Consider the following 17,952-nt stretch of genomic DNA (forward strand, 5'->3'; position numbering starts at 1 on the left):
AAGGTAAAGACAAATGCTTGGCCATTAAGTTAGTTCCAAATAACGAACAATTTTAGCCCTCCAGCTGAATATCATTTTTTTTCCTTCCTTGAAATTGAAAGTAATTTTTAAATTTATTCTTATCTAAATATTTGTAAACTTCAAAAATTAATGGTTTTTTTTCTTTTGTATTATTTTGATTGTATAAAACTGGTGTAGGGGAGGGATGAATCTTCAGAACATTCAATATTTTTGAGAATTGAGGCAAGATTAAGGGGGAAGCTTATATTTCGGTATATATTAATATATAAAGCAAAAAGTTAGTGTGCAAAAGTTATTGCACACTAAGAAGCAGAGTTTGACAAAAGAATTTACCTTGCATCAATATCTATATATTACTATCTATAATTTACATCAGTAAAATTAAAACATTATTAGCAACATCCATATTCCTTCAAAATTATCAGAGGGTTTTCACACTTACTTGATTAGAGGCTTTGTTTTCCTCAGAGCAAAGATTTTCTTGTATTTCAACAAGTCGGATTTCACTAAAAATGAACACATAAGCATTAAGTATACTTTTATAGAACTGAGTGTCCACTAACAGGACACAATGTCAGTTAGAAAAAGCTGCCTTGACCAAAACATGTCCTACCAATAAAACAAGAACAGTGATTATGTTTTCGTGCAGGAAGGTATTGGACCACCCTCCTAACAGTCCTGACCTCGCACCATGTGATTTCCATTCCTTTGGACTTTTAAAGAACACTTGGAGGTCCGATATGGAAGAAATTACTGTCAAAAATGAAGCCTCGTCAAGATGGCTAATTGAACCGTAGCTACTGATAACCAGAGTACTTCTTTTAAGGTCTAAAGAAATGCAAATCACTTGGTGCAAGGTTGAGACTGTAAGAAGGGTGGTCCCATTACCTCATTACTCAAAAACCTTATCACACTTCTTGTTTCTTTGGCAGGACAAGTTTTCATCAACACAGCCATCTTTTAACTGGCATTTTGTACAGTTTGAAAGCATGGATCATCTTTGTTATCTTCAGTATGATTTTTATTCACACAAAGAATCAGCAAGAATCAGCACACCTATCAGAAATCTTGTTACCCACCAGCAGCCTGGCATTCTCTGATATTTTACTTATTCTTCGACACAAAAACAAAATTTTTTGGATGATTTAACTGGCAGAAATAACTGCACAAATATTGCCTATTCTACAAGTTCCTTCTTTTTTTTCTTACTTTACATGTGTAGAAGAGCTATGCATTTCATATCATTTGCGTAACTGAGTCACATGCCCCTACCCGGAAATTTGCACACAGTTTTAACCACGCCTTCTTGGTGTTGCATTTCCAATGTCAAACAGTGTAATTTAGAACTAAACATTTACCTACGTGAATCATTGTGTCTTTGGAAAAAATAAAGTGGTCATACTGCTTTGAAAGCTTACACTTAAAAAAGTTTATTTAGGGTACAAAACTAATTTTTATGTGTGATGGAGGTATAAATTTAGCTGAATGAATTTCAAAATGTGGCATAAGCAAAAACTACTGGACTGAGAGTCTCTGGTATGTACGCTGGCTGAGGCGTAGATCTTATTAATTGGCTTAGCACTTTCTCCAATCACTATATTGCGGTTCAAATCCATTTAAAGCTGCTGGATCCCTAGTTTGTTTTCAAGTTGCTTAGTCAAATGTAAGTGCACAATATGGTCAGTCTTTTGGGATACAACCTAAGTGAATCAATTATTTCAGAAAGGGTATCATTACCTCCTCTTAAATTATGTTTCATTTTGTCACTGAAGTTTATTTTAAAAAATTTTTTAGTTTGGACCTTATGCCTAGTTAGTTGATAGTAGCTAGAAAGACTAGTTAGTTGATATTTTTTACCTCTTCCAACAATATGAAAATTTTCCCTTAATACTCAATATTGTCAAAGGTAGTTCAGCCGACAAGGGTTACTTTGCAATATTCTCTTGGAAACCATGAAAATCTAGCCTGAAACCGTTCTTTTGATGTTCTATTGAATATTTAAACATCATAAATGTTGATAATTGAAAAGATTTGACACCCAGTAGAATCTTTTTCCAAAATCTCAATTTGGGAGATAAGTCCTTTTAAAAAATGAAAGGCGCCTGTATTAGCAGTTACAGATTTCATTGTGTTCAACAAATGTGATGGGGAACATTGATGTAATTTCAGAATTTCACTTATAAGAGATTGGATTTCACATGGTAATAATCTGTCATATTTGTTTAACATTCGCTTTACTACCCTAAAATCCCGGTCACAAAGGACAAATAAATGTCCTCAGTGGAAAGTCATCAGCATCTCTTTAAATTTCTTCAGGGTTATTTCTAGAAAAAGTCTCCTGCAGTGTTGTTCTTATTTTGACCAGCGTATATCTCATTGAAAGCATACAGTTTTTTTCGCATTTCCTAGAGTGAGGTTAATAAAAACTCTGAGAAATTAGCAAATTTCATTCTGATTCTGTGGTTTTGAGTCCCCCCCCCCTTACCCCCCAAACCAACAAACATACCATTACTGAAATTATGCTAGATCAAAGGAGTCATTTGTTTTTACTTCATTACCCCAAAAAACTAGTTCTTCTATGATCTTGCCATTGCATCTTACTATTTCTTACTTTGCGTTTAGTGCAGAAAGGGCATGAATCCGGAATTTATGCCCTTTCTGCACTAAACAAAAGATGTGGCCCCTAAATAAAGTGCTTTATTGTACAAGGATTGAATTCCCTGCTGTACTAGTCGATGTCTCTACATACAAATATGGGGAAAACACAGCTAACTCAATTTTTAAAAAAATGCGACTCATGCCTTTTCTTAAATAATCAATTCAAGTATCATAAATCCAAATTAATGCACTTCCTTTTGTAATTATCATTGGAAAAAACTCCCATTTAATTACTGTTTAAAAAGAGAAGAAAATTAAAGAAAAATCATGAAAATGTGAAACAAAAAACATTTTAACCAACAGGAAATGAAATATTTCAGTGTCAAATTTTATAGGCTTACCTCTCACTATAAGATTTCAACCGGCTTTCTTCCCAAGATGCATCACCTCCTTCAAATTTCCCTCTTGCAGTTTTTTCAATACCCTAAACATTGGATGGAAAAAAAAAAGAGCAAAATTTGAAACAAATGAAATGTAACACATAATTTATACAACACATTTACACCTCCGACATTTGGTTTCCATTGGTTCAGGGCTGGATCTGGAGGGCAAGTCGGGGACTTTGCCCTAGGCAGCAACTTCTGGTAGATGCCAAATCCACCCTATTTGGTTCCCCGCCCCCTTTGAAGTCAGATATAAAATCTTGAAGAAAGATGGGTAAGGGAAGCAGTTTCAAATTTTTGCCTTAATTTGGAAAAATCTCAAATACTGCACAAAGTTGGTTACATAAGCTTCATATGTCTAGCAGTTTAGCTTCAGAGGTGAAACTAGTTGCTGAAAATAAATCAACAAATTCTATTTTTCTTATATATGAAGTCAAAGAATAAAAACAGAGGTTAGAAGTTTCCACCAACAATTTTCACTGTATCTTCACAGCATTTAAAACTACTTGTTCAAACTGATAAGTGGGTTGAAGTTGTGACAGTAACCAAATAAATGACGAATGATATCTAACTTTAAAAGTAGGCAAAACTGGTATGTATGATATAAAGCTCTAGATAGCAGTCGCCAGTTGGTAATTTGTGACCATTTCATTGAAAATGGCTATCAAAGAATCAAGTTCAGTTTCCAAAAGTGGCAATCATGTTTTTTTTTTAATAATATCACTTAGAAAAACATGCTTCCAATCCTACTTGAGCCCTTCTTTGGAATCTCTAGTAAGCATTATCTTGAGTTCCATATATATATTTTTTTTGTTGTTTATTTCAGACCAAATGTTTTCAATTAAAATAGCAAAATCAATGATTCCTTATGTTTTTACATCTGCAAATTACTTAAAGAGAGAGATGGTTCGATTTTACAATCCTGGTTTTTATGCTTTTGATAAAATGTTCTTTTTTGCACTTACGACTTTTGACAATTCCAAATTTCCAGAAAAATACTCGTATCAGGCGATATTTTCTGACTAAGTCGTAAACTAAACCCCTTTAGTCTGGGTGCCAAATGCTCAAAAATAGGGTAACCTTGCTTTGAAGTATGAATAAATTTTCAGTTTTTGGATGCTTACGTTGTGTAGATTCTTTATCCAGTTGATGCCACTCCGCCAGATTTGAGCAATTTTAGTAATTCAAGATGGCATCCAAGATGGGCTCAAAAAGTTTGAAAATTTAGTTTTGAATGATATTGTCATGTGATATATCTTTTATATGTTATTTAGGTCAAGGAATCAGAATACAACATGATTTTTGTGGTGATAAAGGAAGTAAGCATGTTTACTTAAAAACTTAATTGAAACAAACTGACAAAATTATATTCTAATGCTTAGAAAGAGAAATCAAGATACTGTTTTAAACATTAACATTAAGGATTAGTTTCAAAAGTTGCAATAAGAAAGATAGTACTAAAGTAGTAAAAAAGATCAATGTGATATTGTTACCTGAGCTCAAGATTACATAGTTGTAAATTACAAATCAAGCTAAAATTCTTCTTCAGAGTCACTTTCATTATTGATCGAGCTACATTCGTATTTGGATCACAGCACCTTTCTCGTTCGCATTGACACATTATACAACATGAAATAGTAGTTGTCCTACAGCTATACCTCATAGTTATGCAGGATTGTTCAGATCGGCATGAAAACTTCTTTATTGCTATAATGTAGTTTGGTGCAATTGAAGTATTTTGTGGAATAGCAATGGGAAAAAGCTTTTTATTGACTTCATCTTTTTTCCAAACAAATGATGTTGGATCTGGATGAAGAAATAATGGAGTGTTTGCAGATAACCACAAAAGATTAAAAGTGAGCCCATTTTATTTTATGGCAAAGCAGTCAGTGCCTAATGGGTGGTAATGAAGCAAATGAAGGAGCCCGTATCTGCGCTTGACCATTTTTTTTTCGCCCAAAGAGAAATTTTTATTTCTATCATATCAGTAGCACTTTAAATGCCATAACAAGAGACAATAAATGTTGTGCATTATTTAATTACCTCTGTCATACTAGTCGCTTCATGACCCAATATTGGTAACTGTTTACCAGCCTGAAGAAACTTCAGAACTATTTTCTTTCCAATCCCACAGAATGGAGCAACAGAATCACAACCAGACAGGGCATTAACAGCCGGCAAACGTGAAATTATATCCTTTTATTTTGAAACTATTTCTTTGATGTCTACTGATGCCCTTCCTGGTTTTAAAGATATCATATAAATTTCATTTTTCATATCTTGTTGATGGTAGAAGTATAACAGTAAAATGAATACGTCAGTGTCGTCACATACAGTGGCGTAGCTACAGTGTTTGCTGCTCGGGGCAGTTCCCCAATGTGCCACCCTTTTGTTGTGAAATAGATACACTAAACTGTCAAAGGCATTTAAATTAAAGCTAGAAATATTATTAAAGGGAAAAAAAAGAAGTAATTATTTTCTCATACTTTCAAAAGAAAAAAAAGAAGAGGGGGGATCCGCACTTGGAGAAAATTGCTAAACTTACGTAAAAAATAGAAAATTTAAGCAGTTTTCGGTAAAATGAAGGGAAAGGGTGGGTTAGGTTTGCTTCAGATTTTTTTCAAAACTAAAGGCTTTTTTAGTGTTTTTTTTTTTTTTTTTTTTTTTTTTTCACGTTAGGGGATTGCTGGACACTGCAAGGAAATGTTTGGAAATCAGAGTTTTAAAATGCAGTTTAGGCTACTTTGTGGAGAGGTTAAGAAAATCCGGAATGGTAAGATACTCAATTCGAAAATTTTCATCTGTGAAATATGCAATTTTAGTAAAGGTCAAGATTCACGGTCGCCACGTTGTCTACCTTTTTTGAAAAAGTGGCGACCTAAAAGAAGGTCCCCAGTCGCCATTTTCCCTCCTGTAGTTCCAAAAAAAAAAAATCTTGGGATAAAACAGGAATTATGCACAAACTGAAGATGGTGGAAGAAAATAAATCCTTTGAAAGCACACACTTGAGAATAAACACTGAAGGGGGGGGAGGGATCAAGGAAGATCGTTTTTTGATTAGAACGGCAATACTTTTCAACTACATGTGAAACATAGATGCCATATTTGGTCACTCTGGAAGTAGGCAAGATACTTAAGTGCTTGAGTTTCCAAAAACGAAGCAGAGTTTGATGATTGCTTAAATGCAAACTAATGAAAATAATGCAAAATGTGCTGTAAAGCATTTTATTTATTTGTTTATTGATTATTTAAAATAGTTTTCTTGAGAAATGAAAAATTTTGTATTTAAAATTTTATCTTATCCTTATTGCATTGGACGCTAATGTGCTGAAAGCTATAACAATCCAATTAAATTGATGTTTAATGAGGATTTTTTATTTTTATGCAACAATTCAAAAACCAAAATCTTAAGTTTTAGTGCAGTCACCATTATTTGGTCACTTCCAAAATGGAAGTGAACAAGATTCTTTAAGGGTGCTCTTCACTGAGTCTGAAAGATTCGGATCTAATGTTAACCTACGGGGAAATTTTGAGCTTGTTTTACAAATTCCTGTGAAGTTTTCGGATCAATTTTTTTTCTGAGTATTTTCTAAGACCATGTCTGTGTCTTTTAGTTTTTACTTTTTTGATGTGTCTATTCTCCGATTTTTTAAAATTCGAGAAAAAATAAATTTCTTCGAAAACGAGGTACTGTTGGACATTTCGCTCTGTAAAACATCTGCAACTCATGCTATCGAAATTTTAAGAACGTCCTGACACACAAAATATTTCCAGCTCTCTTTTGAAATCTTGTTTGAGATAATGCGACCATTTTTTAAACAAATATTGGGTTCTAACTATTGAAAAAAATTTCAAAATACGTTCACTTTCTGCATTTGCCCTGCCTCCCATAGTAACCGCCCTTTTTTGAGGAGTGACACTAATGGGGTGAAAGATTTATTACCCTCTCATTAGTTCCCTTTCCTCTTTTCCTAAGGCTTTCTTGAAGAATCAAGTGCTTTTGAAAGTGAATCCATGCAGATGCGTTCTATTAACTGTTAAATTAGCAACATCTGCTTTTTTTTCAAATTTGTGGTTGGAAAAATATTGATTGGAAAGGGATATTTCTGAGTCAAATTGTTTATTAACAATATAACAAATATTGTTACAATGCTGTCGAATGCGAAAAGTTGACATTTTTCCCTTCCAGTAGAAAAATATTTTTATATATAGATTAAATCGTATTCCAGATACTAGGTATTTTGCATCGTTTTACATGTGTTTTATGTTACTACAAATGTACACACATAAAGTGCTTTCCACAGCTCAACAAACGTTTTTGAAAATTATTTGTGTCTTTAAGAGCCAGACTCGTCAAATTTCTTTAGAAGGTAGGTACACATTGAACATGTAATTCATAATAAACAGTAAAATCCATCGAATTTCAGAATCGGGACTAGAAATTTCGTTTGGTTGAAACAAGTATTTCATTGCATTAGTATACGTTGTAATAGGATTTTACTGTATTTCTCTTTAGAAAACTTCCTAAGGAGGAAAACGATGCATAATTTGACGCCAAATAGAATCGTGAAACGTTTCTTATGGGGTCGCAATATTACTCTTTCTTTTAAGACATGCACGATATTATACAGTTTTTAAAACATTACATGAGAAACAAAATAGCATAATATTTATTTTCCAGCGCAGCAATGCAAATTGTGGTTAATTTTATTTTTATTAAAGACTATTTCCTAGCTTACATTTTGTGTCATAATTCCTGCATTTTACCTCAAGTTTTTATTTATTGCCAGAAACCATGAAAAAAAAAGTTAAAATACTTATTTTTAATTAGCTGTTTTGGAAATAGCTTAAATATATCGATATTGTGATTAACTGCAGGTTTTGAGTGTTTTAATCAAGAAATCACGTACTTGTGTTATTCCATACTTTTCAGAGCGGATCAAGCTTGTACAAATAGTCTTTACAATTAAAAAACATGTTTTATATTTTTTGAAGTACGTTGCTTAAATATTATTTCTCTAACAGCTCTATCATTTTTCGAAAACAACTAAAATTCAGGACAATATTTATTCTTCCAGAAAAAAATAAGTTTTTTTTGAGCAATCACGATTGCTTATTGCTTTCATTTGGCTGTTTTTGACGTTCCTTTGATTTTTTCCCACCAGCACCCTCCGCAGCATCACCGTCGACCGGGTCCTCACGATGCTGCACCTCTAGCGAAAACAGTCTCCAGGTTTCGTCAGTATCCTACACTTACATGCACCTTCACACATATACATATATACACCTACACACATACACAAACACACACCCACACGCTCACATACACACAACTACCCACACACTCATGCCAGCATACAGACAGAAACACACATGCCTACACACACATACATATACCCCCCCCCACACACACCTACCCACACACTAATGCCTGCACATACACAAACACACATGCCTACACACACACACACGCTTACATATGCACACACACTCATGATTGCGAAAAACATAATTCGAATTCAAAATGACAAAATTCAATTTTTTTTTTTTTTGGGGGGGGGGGGGGCCAATTGCTAATGCTTATTATCCTTACTTGACCAAAGCTGATGTTGCTCTGATTTTTCCGATTGTCATGATGATAAGAATAACTCTAGCTCGTTGTTTTAATATTTACTAAGAAGTCAAATTTTCGTCACCTTGGTTACTAATCGTTTGTGTTCATTCAAGGTTTAACTTAAGTAGATTTTACTTTTAAAAGGGGGGGGGGTGTAAAATTACATTTCAGGAAAAAAAAAACATCAATGTGGATAAAATTAAAAAGCAAAATTTCAACCAAATACAAAATTTCCAGATTACTAATACCGACATTTAAGCTTGATAAGAAAACAAAAATACAGAAGGCTTTCTGATGTCTTCAGAAAGTTTTCACAATAGAAATATTTTTTTTTTTTTATTTATCTTTATAAGAATTTAGAAGCTGTATTTTTGGAGAATAAAAATACTTTTCAAAAACATTTATTCAGTTGCGGAAAACATTCTGTACACCAACATACTCATTAAATGCATAGAAAATCATGAAAAATATATTAGTAATTTAATATGATTCGATTAATGTAAAAAACACACTGTGCTAGAATTACTAAGCATTGTATGTATTAGTTTTAATGACGTTTTCAGCCTTATGTTGCTGACAAAGCTAACTAAGATGTGAACAATATAGAATGGGGGTTACAAGTTTTCACTGCTTTCTATTTTCATTCTCAGAAGCTAGATCAGTATTTTAATACAATGTAGAAAAAATTAATTACAGGCATAATGGTTTTCAGGTCACATAAGCACCCCCCCCCCCTTAAAAAAACATCATTAAAAATCGTCTTAAATTTCGTTTTTATGGCTTTAATTTCGAAAAAATTCAGGAAGGGAGTTTGTGAAAAGTCCTTCTTTTACCATAAAAAAAAAAGTCGTCTAAAATTGCATTTTTGGAACTTTGATTTCAAAAACCTGCATGTCCCCGAACGTTACTAAAGATGGCCTACAATCATGTTCATAACACTTTGAAAATTTTGCCTCCCCCCCCCCTAACATCACACTAAGACTGCATTTTTAAACTATTTCGAAAAATTCCGGGGAAAGCTTCCGAACTCTGTTTCCTAACAGAATTGAAGACTACCTGAAATTGTGTTTTTGGCATTTCAAGTTCAAAAATTTGCTGGTGGAAGATCACAGGACCTCTTAACTTACTTCTAAATACTACCAGAGATCGTCTAAAACTGCATTTTGAAAATTTTATTTTCGAGAAAATTAAAAGGCATAGCCCCCAAAGAGAGTGCTTGGAAAAATAGGGAGTATTTCTGAGTAAGTAGTATACTTACGATAAAGATCATATTAATTAAATATAGAAAAGGTTCCCTCTCCTAAACAAGAAGTTAAATCCTTTCTCTCGCTGTATTTACATATTACTAGGAGTCAATAGAATAGAAAATGTGGGATCTCAAAAAAGATTTTTGTTCAGTACGAATGAAAATTACTTGATAATCATTTGATTAGAACATTCATTTTATTCTGTGACTGAAGACACGATACGATAATTTTTCGGCACAGAAGTGCGTAACACAGAACTTTTTTAAAAAAAGTTCTGTCTTGGTTTTTTTTTCTTTTTTAATTGTGAAAAACCCTTACTTGTACTTATAATTGCTTTCCTAAATGTAAGCTGTTCATTTTCATTTTTGTTGTAACTTTATGTATTTCCTGCAAATCTGTTTCTTGCCCTTTTTTTTATTTTTCATTATTGATTCATTAAATGCAAGATGCATGAAAACGAAGCAAAACGATAAAAACTTTAAAATCTGGCAGAGCCAGGCGTTGAGATTTTTTTCACCTAAGTATTTCGAGATTTTTTTTTCAGGCGGATATACATCTAGGTAATATTTTCGTGCCTCCTGAGAAAAAGGACAACCCTTAATATTTATTATGACAACTAACGAGGATCAGACACTCACAAGACTTATTAGAAAATTTTAATAAAAACTCAATGTGTTGAAGCAGAAGCACTATATACACTATATGACCAATAGTATTGGGACACTTTCAAAAATTCACATTTTTAGGGATTTCTCGAGAAATAATAGACCAATTGCTCTATAATTTGTTTCGCATAAAATGTATACTCTAGTTGTCATTTTCCAATAAAAATTAAGTCTGCTATTCATTTAGGGGACCAACAACAAATTGAGGAAACAAAAAAAGGTTTTTAGACCATTTTTCATTGCAAATTGCTGGAATAAACTACAATTTTCAGAAATAAGTTAAAAATCTATCAAAAACTTATTTTTATATTTTTGTGAAAGTATCTCTTATATCCATGGAAATATAACCATTTCTTTCAAAAATGCAAATTTTTTTTTGAAGGATTTTTCGCCTCATATCACGCAGAGTATTTTGTCAAACGTTACTAAACTTTTAGAATATTTGACAACATTTTAGAGAACCATAATAAAATTTGAAGTCAAAATATTGAAAATTTGATGAAATATGAACAATTAAAGCAATTAATTTTTCACTGCGCATGCACGAAAGATAGCAATTTATAACGTTCATAATCCAAAGCTCAGATACATCCTACATGCCATGGAAAAAATTCCACCGCAATTTCTTTAAAGTTTAAAAAGTTATCAGCGATCTAATGAGCCGAACTTCTATAATTCTAGGATAGGCGACGAATGGTAAGGGGTCGTTCGCAAACTGGCAACACTTTCCTGCCATCGTTACAGAGTGATTCATGATAAGAACGGATTGTTTGTTGCTGGTCCCCTAAATGAATAGCAGACTTAATTGTTTTTGGATTTGATGTCTGGAGTATACTTTTCATGTGGAAAAAAAATTACAGAGCAGTGAGCAATTGGTCTTTTATTTCTCGAGAAATCCGTAAAATTGTGAATTTTTGAAAGTGTCCCAATACTTTTGGTCACATAGTGTATGTAATACCTCATGAATTTTGCCGAATTTAGTAACTGGGAATTCGAGTGATAGGTTTAGCTTTATTCCAAAATTTCAACGCAAGATAGTTAACAAACATGGAGTGTGGAGGAAGGGGTGATTTGTGCCTTTGAGCTTGGAGCAGGGTGAGCACCCCCCCATATAAACAAAAATCATAGAAAAATCTTTAATTTTTCAAATTCAGAAAATCTTTCTCCGTAGTCGTCCATGTTTTTGCCGTTTTTTACGCTCAATTTGAAAGAATTTTCACCAGAAAAACCCCTTGAGAAATGCTATCGTGGCCTTCTCATCTGCATATAATAATTATTTAAATAAATAAATATTTTTTCAAAAAGAAAAGGATTCAAAGATTATGATTGGGGGAATTTTCTGGTCACCAATGGTGAGAAAAGGCAATTATAGTAGCCACATTTTCTCTAGTCGTCACTGCATTTGTAAAACAGGTAACTAACCAACAAAGTAGCATTTAATTTACCACTAAAATATAAATATTATCAGTTCAAATAAAGGTTAATGTAACTAATTAGTGGCATCAATGTTTATTGTACAATCAAGTATTAACTATGCAAAGAGGATCTAGTTCCATTTTTAAGAAGAACGTTTTCTGGCAACTCGGATGGGGTTGGGGAGAGTGGCAAACAGGCAGCGGAAGCGAAACAATTTCGCCAACCGATAACTAGCATTTTTAGTCCCCACTTTTATTCGGCACTCGATTTTTCAAATATATTAAGTAGGATCATCCATTTTTAAAGAATATTTTTTGGTTAGAATTTGGAGTTCATTTCGTTAAAATTCAGTGTGGTCATGAAGGCTATTTTTTTTTCCTTCCTTTTTTGAAATCATCAATTTTCAATTTATGAATTTATTTATTGCAAATATTCATTCATTCGTTAATTTTTCCTAGATGAGATCTGGAACCGTATTAATGGGGAAAAAAATCTTCGTTTCAAAAATTAATTTTAGTGCAAATACAAATAAATTAATATCACAAGTAGGATTGCAAAATGCGCGGCAATGTAAAATGCCGCGCCTTTTACATTGAGTTATTTTTCTTTTACCTATGTAATCAAGACTCGAGAGGGAAAGAACTAGAATTTCCTTGGAAGGATCTGTTAAAAAGCTGCGGTTTCATTTTGCCGTCAGCCAGCTATCCTCCTTCGATTACTCTGCACAGTCCGGTCTGTCCCCTCTGCAAAATGTGACAGGTCACATGATCCACACTTTCATCGGTCACCGTTTGTTCTATTGGTTGTTGAAGTGTCAATCACTTCACTGATGAACACTGCTTTCGTTTAAAGCAAAGGCCCATTTTGAAGCGAGATCGTTTTTTTTTTCCCACTGAAGAGCAGCCTTAAGTGCCTAAGTTTCCAAAAATAGAATTAAATGTCTATTGCAATACAATGCAAACTGTTGAAAATTCCACAAAATGTGCCGTATCCCTCCCCCTCCCGAATAAATAATTATTTTCCTGAAAAATGCAAAAATTTTTCCTTCAACATTTATCTTCAGAATATTATTTTATCCTTATTGCTTTGGACGCTAATGTGCTAAAAACTGACTCTTTCATCAAAATTGTAGTTTTTTGGGGTTTTTTAATTATTTATAATTAATTTTTTGTAACAAATTCAAAAATCTATTATCTTACATTTTTTGTGTAGTAGCCATGCTTGGTCATTCACAAGATGGAAGTAGACAAGACAATTGCCTAAGTTGCCAAAAACAGAATTGGATGCTTAACGCAATGCAAACTACTGAAAATAACATAAAAAGTGCCAGAAATCATGATTTTTTAAAATTAGTTATTTTCTAGAAAATTGAAATTTTATCAGCAAAATTGTATTTGATCCTTGCTCTTTCAGAGGCTTTGTGCTTAACTAAAACTATTTCATCTAAAATGCAGTTTCCTGCCGTTTTCTCATTGATTTATCTATTTATTTTGAAAAAAAATAAATAAAAACCTATCTTAACTTAAATTTTCCAAAATGCATATTTATAGCTTTTAAAACGTACTCTGTAAAGTTCTATGTATCTGTTTTTTTTACGAAAGTAGTAAAAATCCCCCTCTCCCTTTTTTTGTACTTCAAAACTCGGCGACAGTTTTTGGCCACTAAGTTTTTTGGTTCTAGTGGCCACTGGCCACTTAGAAATTTTCTAAATCTAGATCTTTAAATTTTAGGCTATCTTTGACAATGCAATTGCATGTGTATTCTAAGGCAGTTGTATGGGTTAGAGGAGGGAGGGGCGCTGAGGTTACTTACTGAAATATTTTTTAAACTGAAATCAACTTTAAGGGTATCTTTGATAATTTACTGGAATGGGGAAGATTTGGCTTTTTTCTGTGAAAATTGTTCAGCACCAAAGTCTCAAAAACGCAATTCTAGGCTATCTTTAGTGACGTTGAACAGTTCCTTAACAACTAATAGCACCAAAAATGTTGTGAAGCCAGGAGGCTCTCTCATGGAAAAATTCTGTAATTGATGCCCAACTTAAGGCTTTGTTTGATATTGATAATGTTAGGAGCAAAAGGGGACAGAAGGAGGTTTCCCTAACTAAAGAAAATTTAGTTTTTGAACAACTAATTTTCCTCAACTGAAGTCAGACCTAAATTTCTATGAGTATATAGTTTTAACTCATTAGGGGCAGGATTCTAAACCACAGTTGTGCTGCTGCATTGAAAACAGAAAAAAAACCTTAATTTAAACATGGCAACACATAGGTTATTTCTCAAAGGTATTTTTGCAAGTAAGTCATAATTTCCTTAATACTTCATCATTCAAAACTAAGACATCATTATTCATATTTCTTTCATCGTTATCTACAAAAAATAAACAAACAAGCCATATTTTTGATGTTATTACTTTAAAAACCGGTTTTTGAGTTTCTTCTGCCGAGCGAGAATGCTTCACATGGGGGAGCTAGTAAAATTTAGGGTAGGTACAAAAATAGTTCAACATCATTCTGTTTATTAAAATTTAGTTGTGTTATATTCATAAAATGTTAGAACACACATTAGTGACAGTACTAGAGAAAAAACAAATCTGGACATTTAAGTTTAATGAAATATTGAAGATTAAAAAAAAATCATAACATATAACATATGATGTATTCAGTAACTTCAAAAACAATGTAAAGAGATAAATTTTTCATGTCTAAACAGTGCATACCTTTTTAAAAGAATTAGTTAGTAAACGACAAGCTTGGCAAGGAGGGAGGTTTTCCTGTTGTTTGCTAGTAGTATCTTTTGCTTCTACTTTGAGTTTGGTATCACTTGCTGATTCTTCGGCTGTACAGAAAACTATGCTCACAATTCCACAAGCGACATATAATATTTTCAAAAGCTCCATCATATTTTACTTCGTAATCTATTTTTAAAAAAAACTTAATTTTAACATTTTTTTCTGTTATATATGCATAAGAATTATAACTCAATACTACATCAATCTCTGCCTAAAGAAAGGTCAGCAGACTTTCTGAAGCTGTTTCAGAAAGTTTGTTGACCATTTTTTAGTTAGGGAAAATTTTTTAAAGAAAATATTTTCCCTAACTAAAAAATGTGAAATTTTTTAAAGAAAATATTATCTTACATTTCAGCAAGCGAAGATTTGTATGTGTTTTTGGATATAATTCACTGGTACAGTAGAGAACCAATTACCGGGACTATCGCTATCCTGGATATCTGAATTTCCTGGTTTTCTGGATCGCTAAAAAATGCTGTCTGCTGATTGTTTATGAAATTCATATTACAGTAACACATAGTAATGCGTCTTAAAATATGGAAAGAAAACAGTTTAGAGATGATTATAAACTTCAAAATATCAAAAAATATTAAATGGAAGAACCACTTAACAGAAAAAAACTTAAAACATTGACCAAAGTATCAAAAAAAAAAAAAAATAAGTAAATAAATTAAGTAATAATTGTTTACCACTAGAAGCTTATATATGAATGATGATGTTTTATGAGCAAACTTTGTGCAATTTTTTATCTGACACCGTGGAATTGCCCTTTTCATAAATTTTATTTTTTTTAATTTGGGAAAATTGAGCTGTCCATATGTGCCTCTGTCCAGATCTGCTACCCTTCTCCCTTCTCTATATAAGTTTTATTTTTAACTACTTACCCCCGACCCCCAACCCTCTGCCCCTAACTTCTACCATCAAGATTAGATCCAGAGGAGGAGGGGGTCATGCCCTTCCTTAAGGGACCAAATATAACCTAAAATAGGGTTCTCACTCTTCCAGCAGATTAAAAATAGGGCATGCACCTTTTTTATGGCACATTGTTAACTACACTTCCATGTAAGTGTCACAACAAGAAACTTTTCAAGGTGGAAAAAGTTTCGTTTACAAACACATACATAGAAACATATTATACAGGTATACAGTCGGACCTCGTTATAAGGTCACTCTTTTGGACTTCATGAAAGTTTACCTGTGTTCTTATAACCAAATCATATGTTTTTTTTAACAATCAAAATTATTTGTTAAATCTACTATGTTCCAAATTATCAGTTTCTTAAGTTGAAGCTTTTTAGCAAATGTCTTTGCCTGTTGATTAAAGGTCGAAGGGTTTGTCAAATCCTATAAAAATAGGGCCTTTGCTCAACTTTTAGAGGTTTTGACAACTAAATATGGCTTTTAGAGGGGTCCCTACAAAAAATACTTGAAAATAAGGCCTTTACAGAGGCTTTCGAAGGCCCGTGGAAACCCTGTAAAACAAGACATATAAGTTGAAGAATTAACCCCAGACCTTCTATTTGTACCCGAATGTTGCACTTTGAGCAGTAGCGTAGCGAGAAAAAATCCTTGGGGTGGGGGGGGGGAATTTTTTCTGAAGTTTAAAGTAAAGCTATGCCCTCGAGATTATATATATACATATATATATATATATATATATATATATATTACTTTTTATGAATTAAACAACAATTGACATTATAAATGAATTTTCTTCTTTGAAAATACCTTGATCAATACTGCCATCATAAGAAAGAAAGCCCTCATCACACAAAATATTCTTTCTCAGTGCTCCTTTCATTGCGTTCCTGAGGAGATTTTGCAGAAAAAATTTTTGGGGCTCATGGGGGGCTCTAACCCCCTATCCCCCTATGGCTATATGGCTACACCACTGACTTTGAGCACCCCATCTTCTGATAATGTACTCTTATAAAACTAGAAGATAGATTTTTTGCCCTTCCTAGTCAAGAGTTGAAAAAATCGTTAAAAATTTAGAAGCCATGCCATCAAGTTCGCTATTTCTTTTTTTCCAAAGCTTTGAAATTTTTAAAAAATTTTACCTGATGCAATATTTTTCCATGACTTTTCCGAATTCTATTTCAAAATAAATATTTTGCATAAAGCAACAACTTCCAGCAAAACTGTTACAATACTTCAAATAGTAAAATATGTCACCTCTGTTTTTTTGTCTGGTATCTTTTTGTTCCAAGCAGATAACTATTTTAACAAATCAAATCAATATTTCATTTCTTTCCAATCAATACATTTAAAAAGAAAAAAAAACATTCTTAGTTTCTTTAAAATTAAATATTATAAATCAGGCAAACTATAGAACTCTCAGATCTGCTGCAATATAATACGGCAAATATTTTTGAAAACCACGATTTTCTTTTCGCTGATTAGATATCTTCGTAGATACGAAAATGAAACGTAATCAATCTGAAGCAATTTGAAATGCTTATAATACTAACAAAATAACGGACTTCACAAATCGGGAAATTAAATTTTACAAACTCTTAGAAAACAAGCGTTACACATAATGGATACATCTCGACAAGGGAACTAGCTAGAAATAAATATATAACTAAAACTAAACTATAATACCTGTAATAAATAAAATTGTAGGATATCAGCACTGCAATCACAAAAACTCATAAAAATTCTGTTCGCCTTTAGAGAAAATAGAAACGGGCATAATTTATCGTAGAACTAAGCCATGATCAACTCAAATTTGCATCACATAAAACTCTTTAAATTAACAAAAAATAAAACACGAAAACATCCAAACATCAGGCCAGAACCGAAGTGACTCCGCTGCCGGCTGCCCGGACTCGAAAAATATAAACATTTCTTATGCTGCCGGCCGGTGATGTCATCTTATTCCTTTACCCCCTATTTGCCGCTCGAGAATGGGATCGTCCAGCGTCCAACGTGCAACGTGGGTAATGGTCAGGTATGTTCTTTTGTTTTAACGCATTAATTGCTTATCTTTAATTATGCCTTTTTTGATTTCAGAATAAAAAGCTTCAACACTTTCTTTGCTGACTTGATTTGGGTGAGAAATCAATTTCTGAAATTTGTATTGTTAAAATATTCTTTATTTCCAGGTTACCCTCATCCCGATGTAACGAATACTGTGAAGTAAGAATTGCAATTCA

The 17,952-nt window shown here is 32.8% G+C and overlaps 1 protein-coding gene across 2 annotated transcripts in view; it reads right to left on the minus strand.

Annotated features, from left to right (window-relative positions):
- Positions 1-17,581, minus strand: part of LOC129231550 (cysteine-rich with EGF-like domain protein 2) — a 63,838-nt gene extending 46,257 nt beyond the window's left edge. Inside the window, exons 1-4 of one of the 2 annotated variants that reach the window (XM_054865903.1) lie at positions 17,399-17,581; positions 14,723-14,920; positions 3,021-3,103; positions 464-527 (exon numbers count right to left, since the gene is read on the minus strand). In XM_054865903.1, coding sequence (XP_054721878.1) covers positions 464-527; positions 3,021-3,103; positions 14,723-14,905 — 330 coding nt within the window. In that variant the 5' untranslated portion in view covers positions 14,906-14,920; positions 17,399-17,581. Of the gene's footprint in view, positions 1-463; positions 528-3,020; positions 3,104-14,722; positions 14,921-15,142; positions 15,246-17,398 lie in introns of those variants that run through there. The other variant, XM_054865904.1, reaches the window with a different exon arrangement.
- Between the last annotated feature and the right edge of the window lie 371 nt (positions 17,582-17,952).

Source organism: Uloborus diversus, chromosome 10 (assembly GCF_026930045.1).
Source record: "Uloborus diversus isolate 005 chromosome 10, Udiv.v.3.1, whole genome shotgun sequence".
NCBI lineage: Eukaryota > Metazoa > Arthropoda > Arachnida > Araneae > Uloboridae > Uloborus > Uloborus diversus.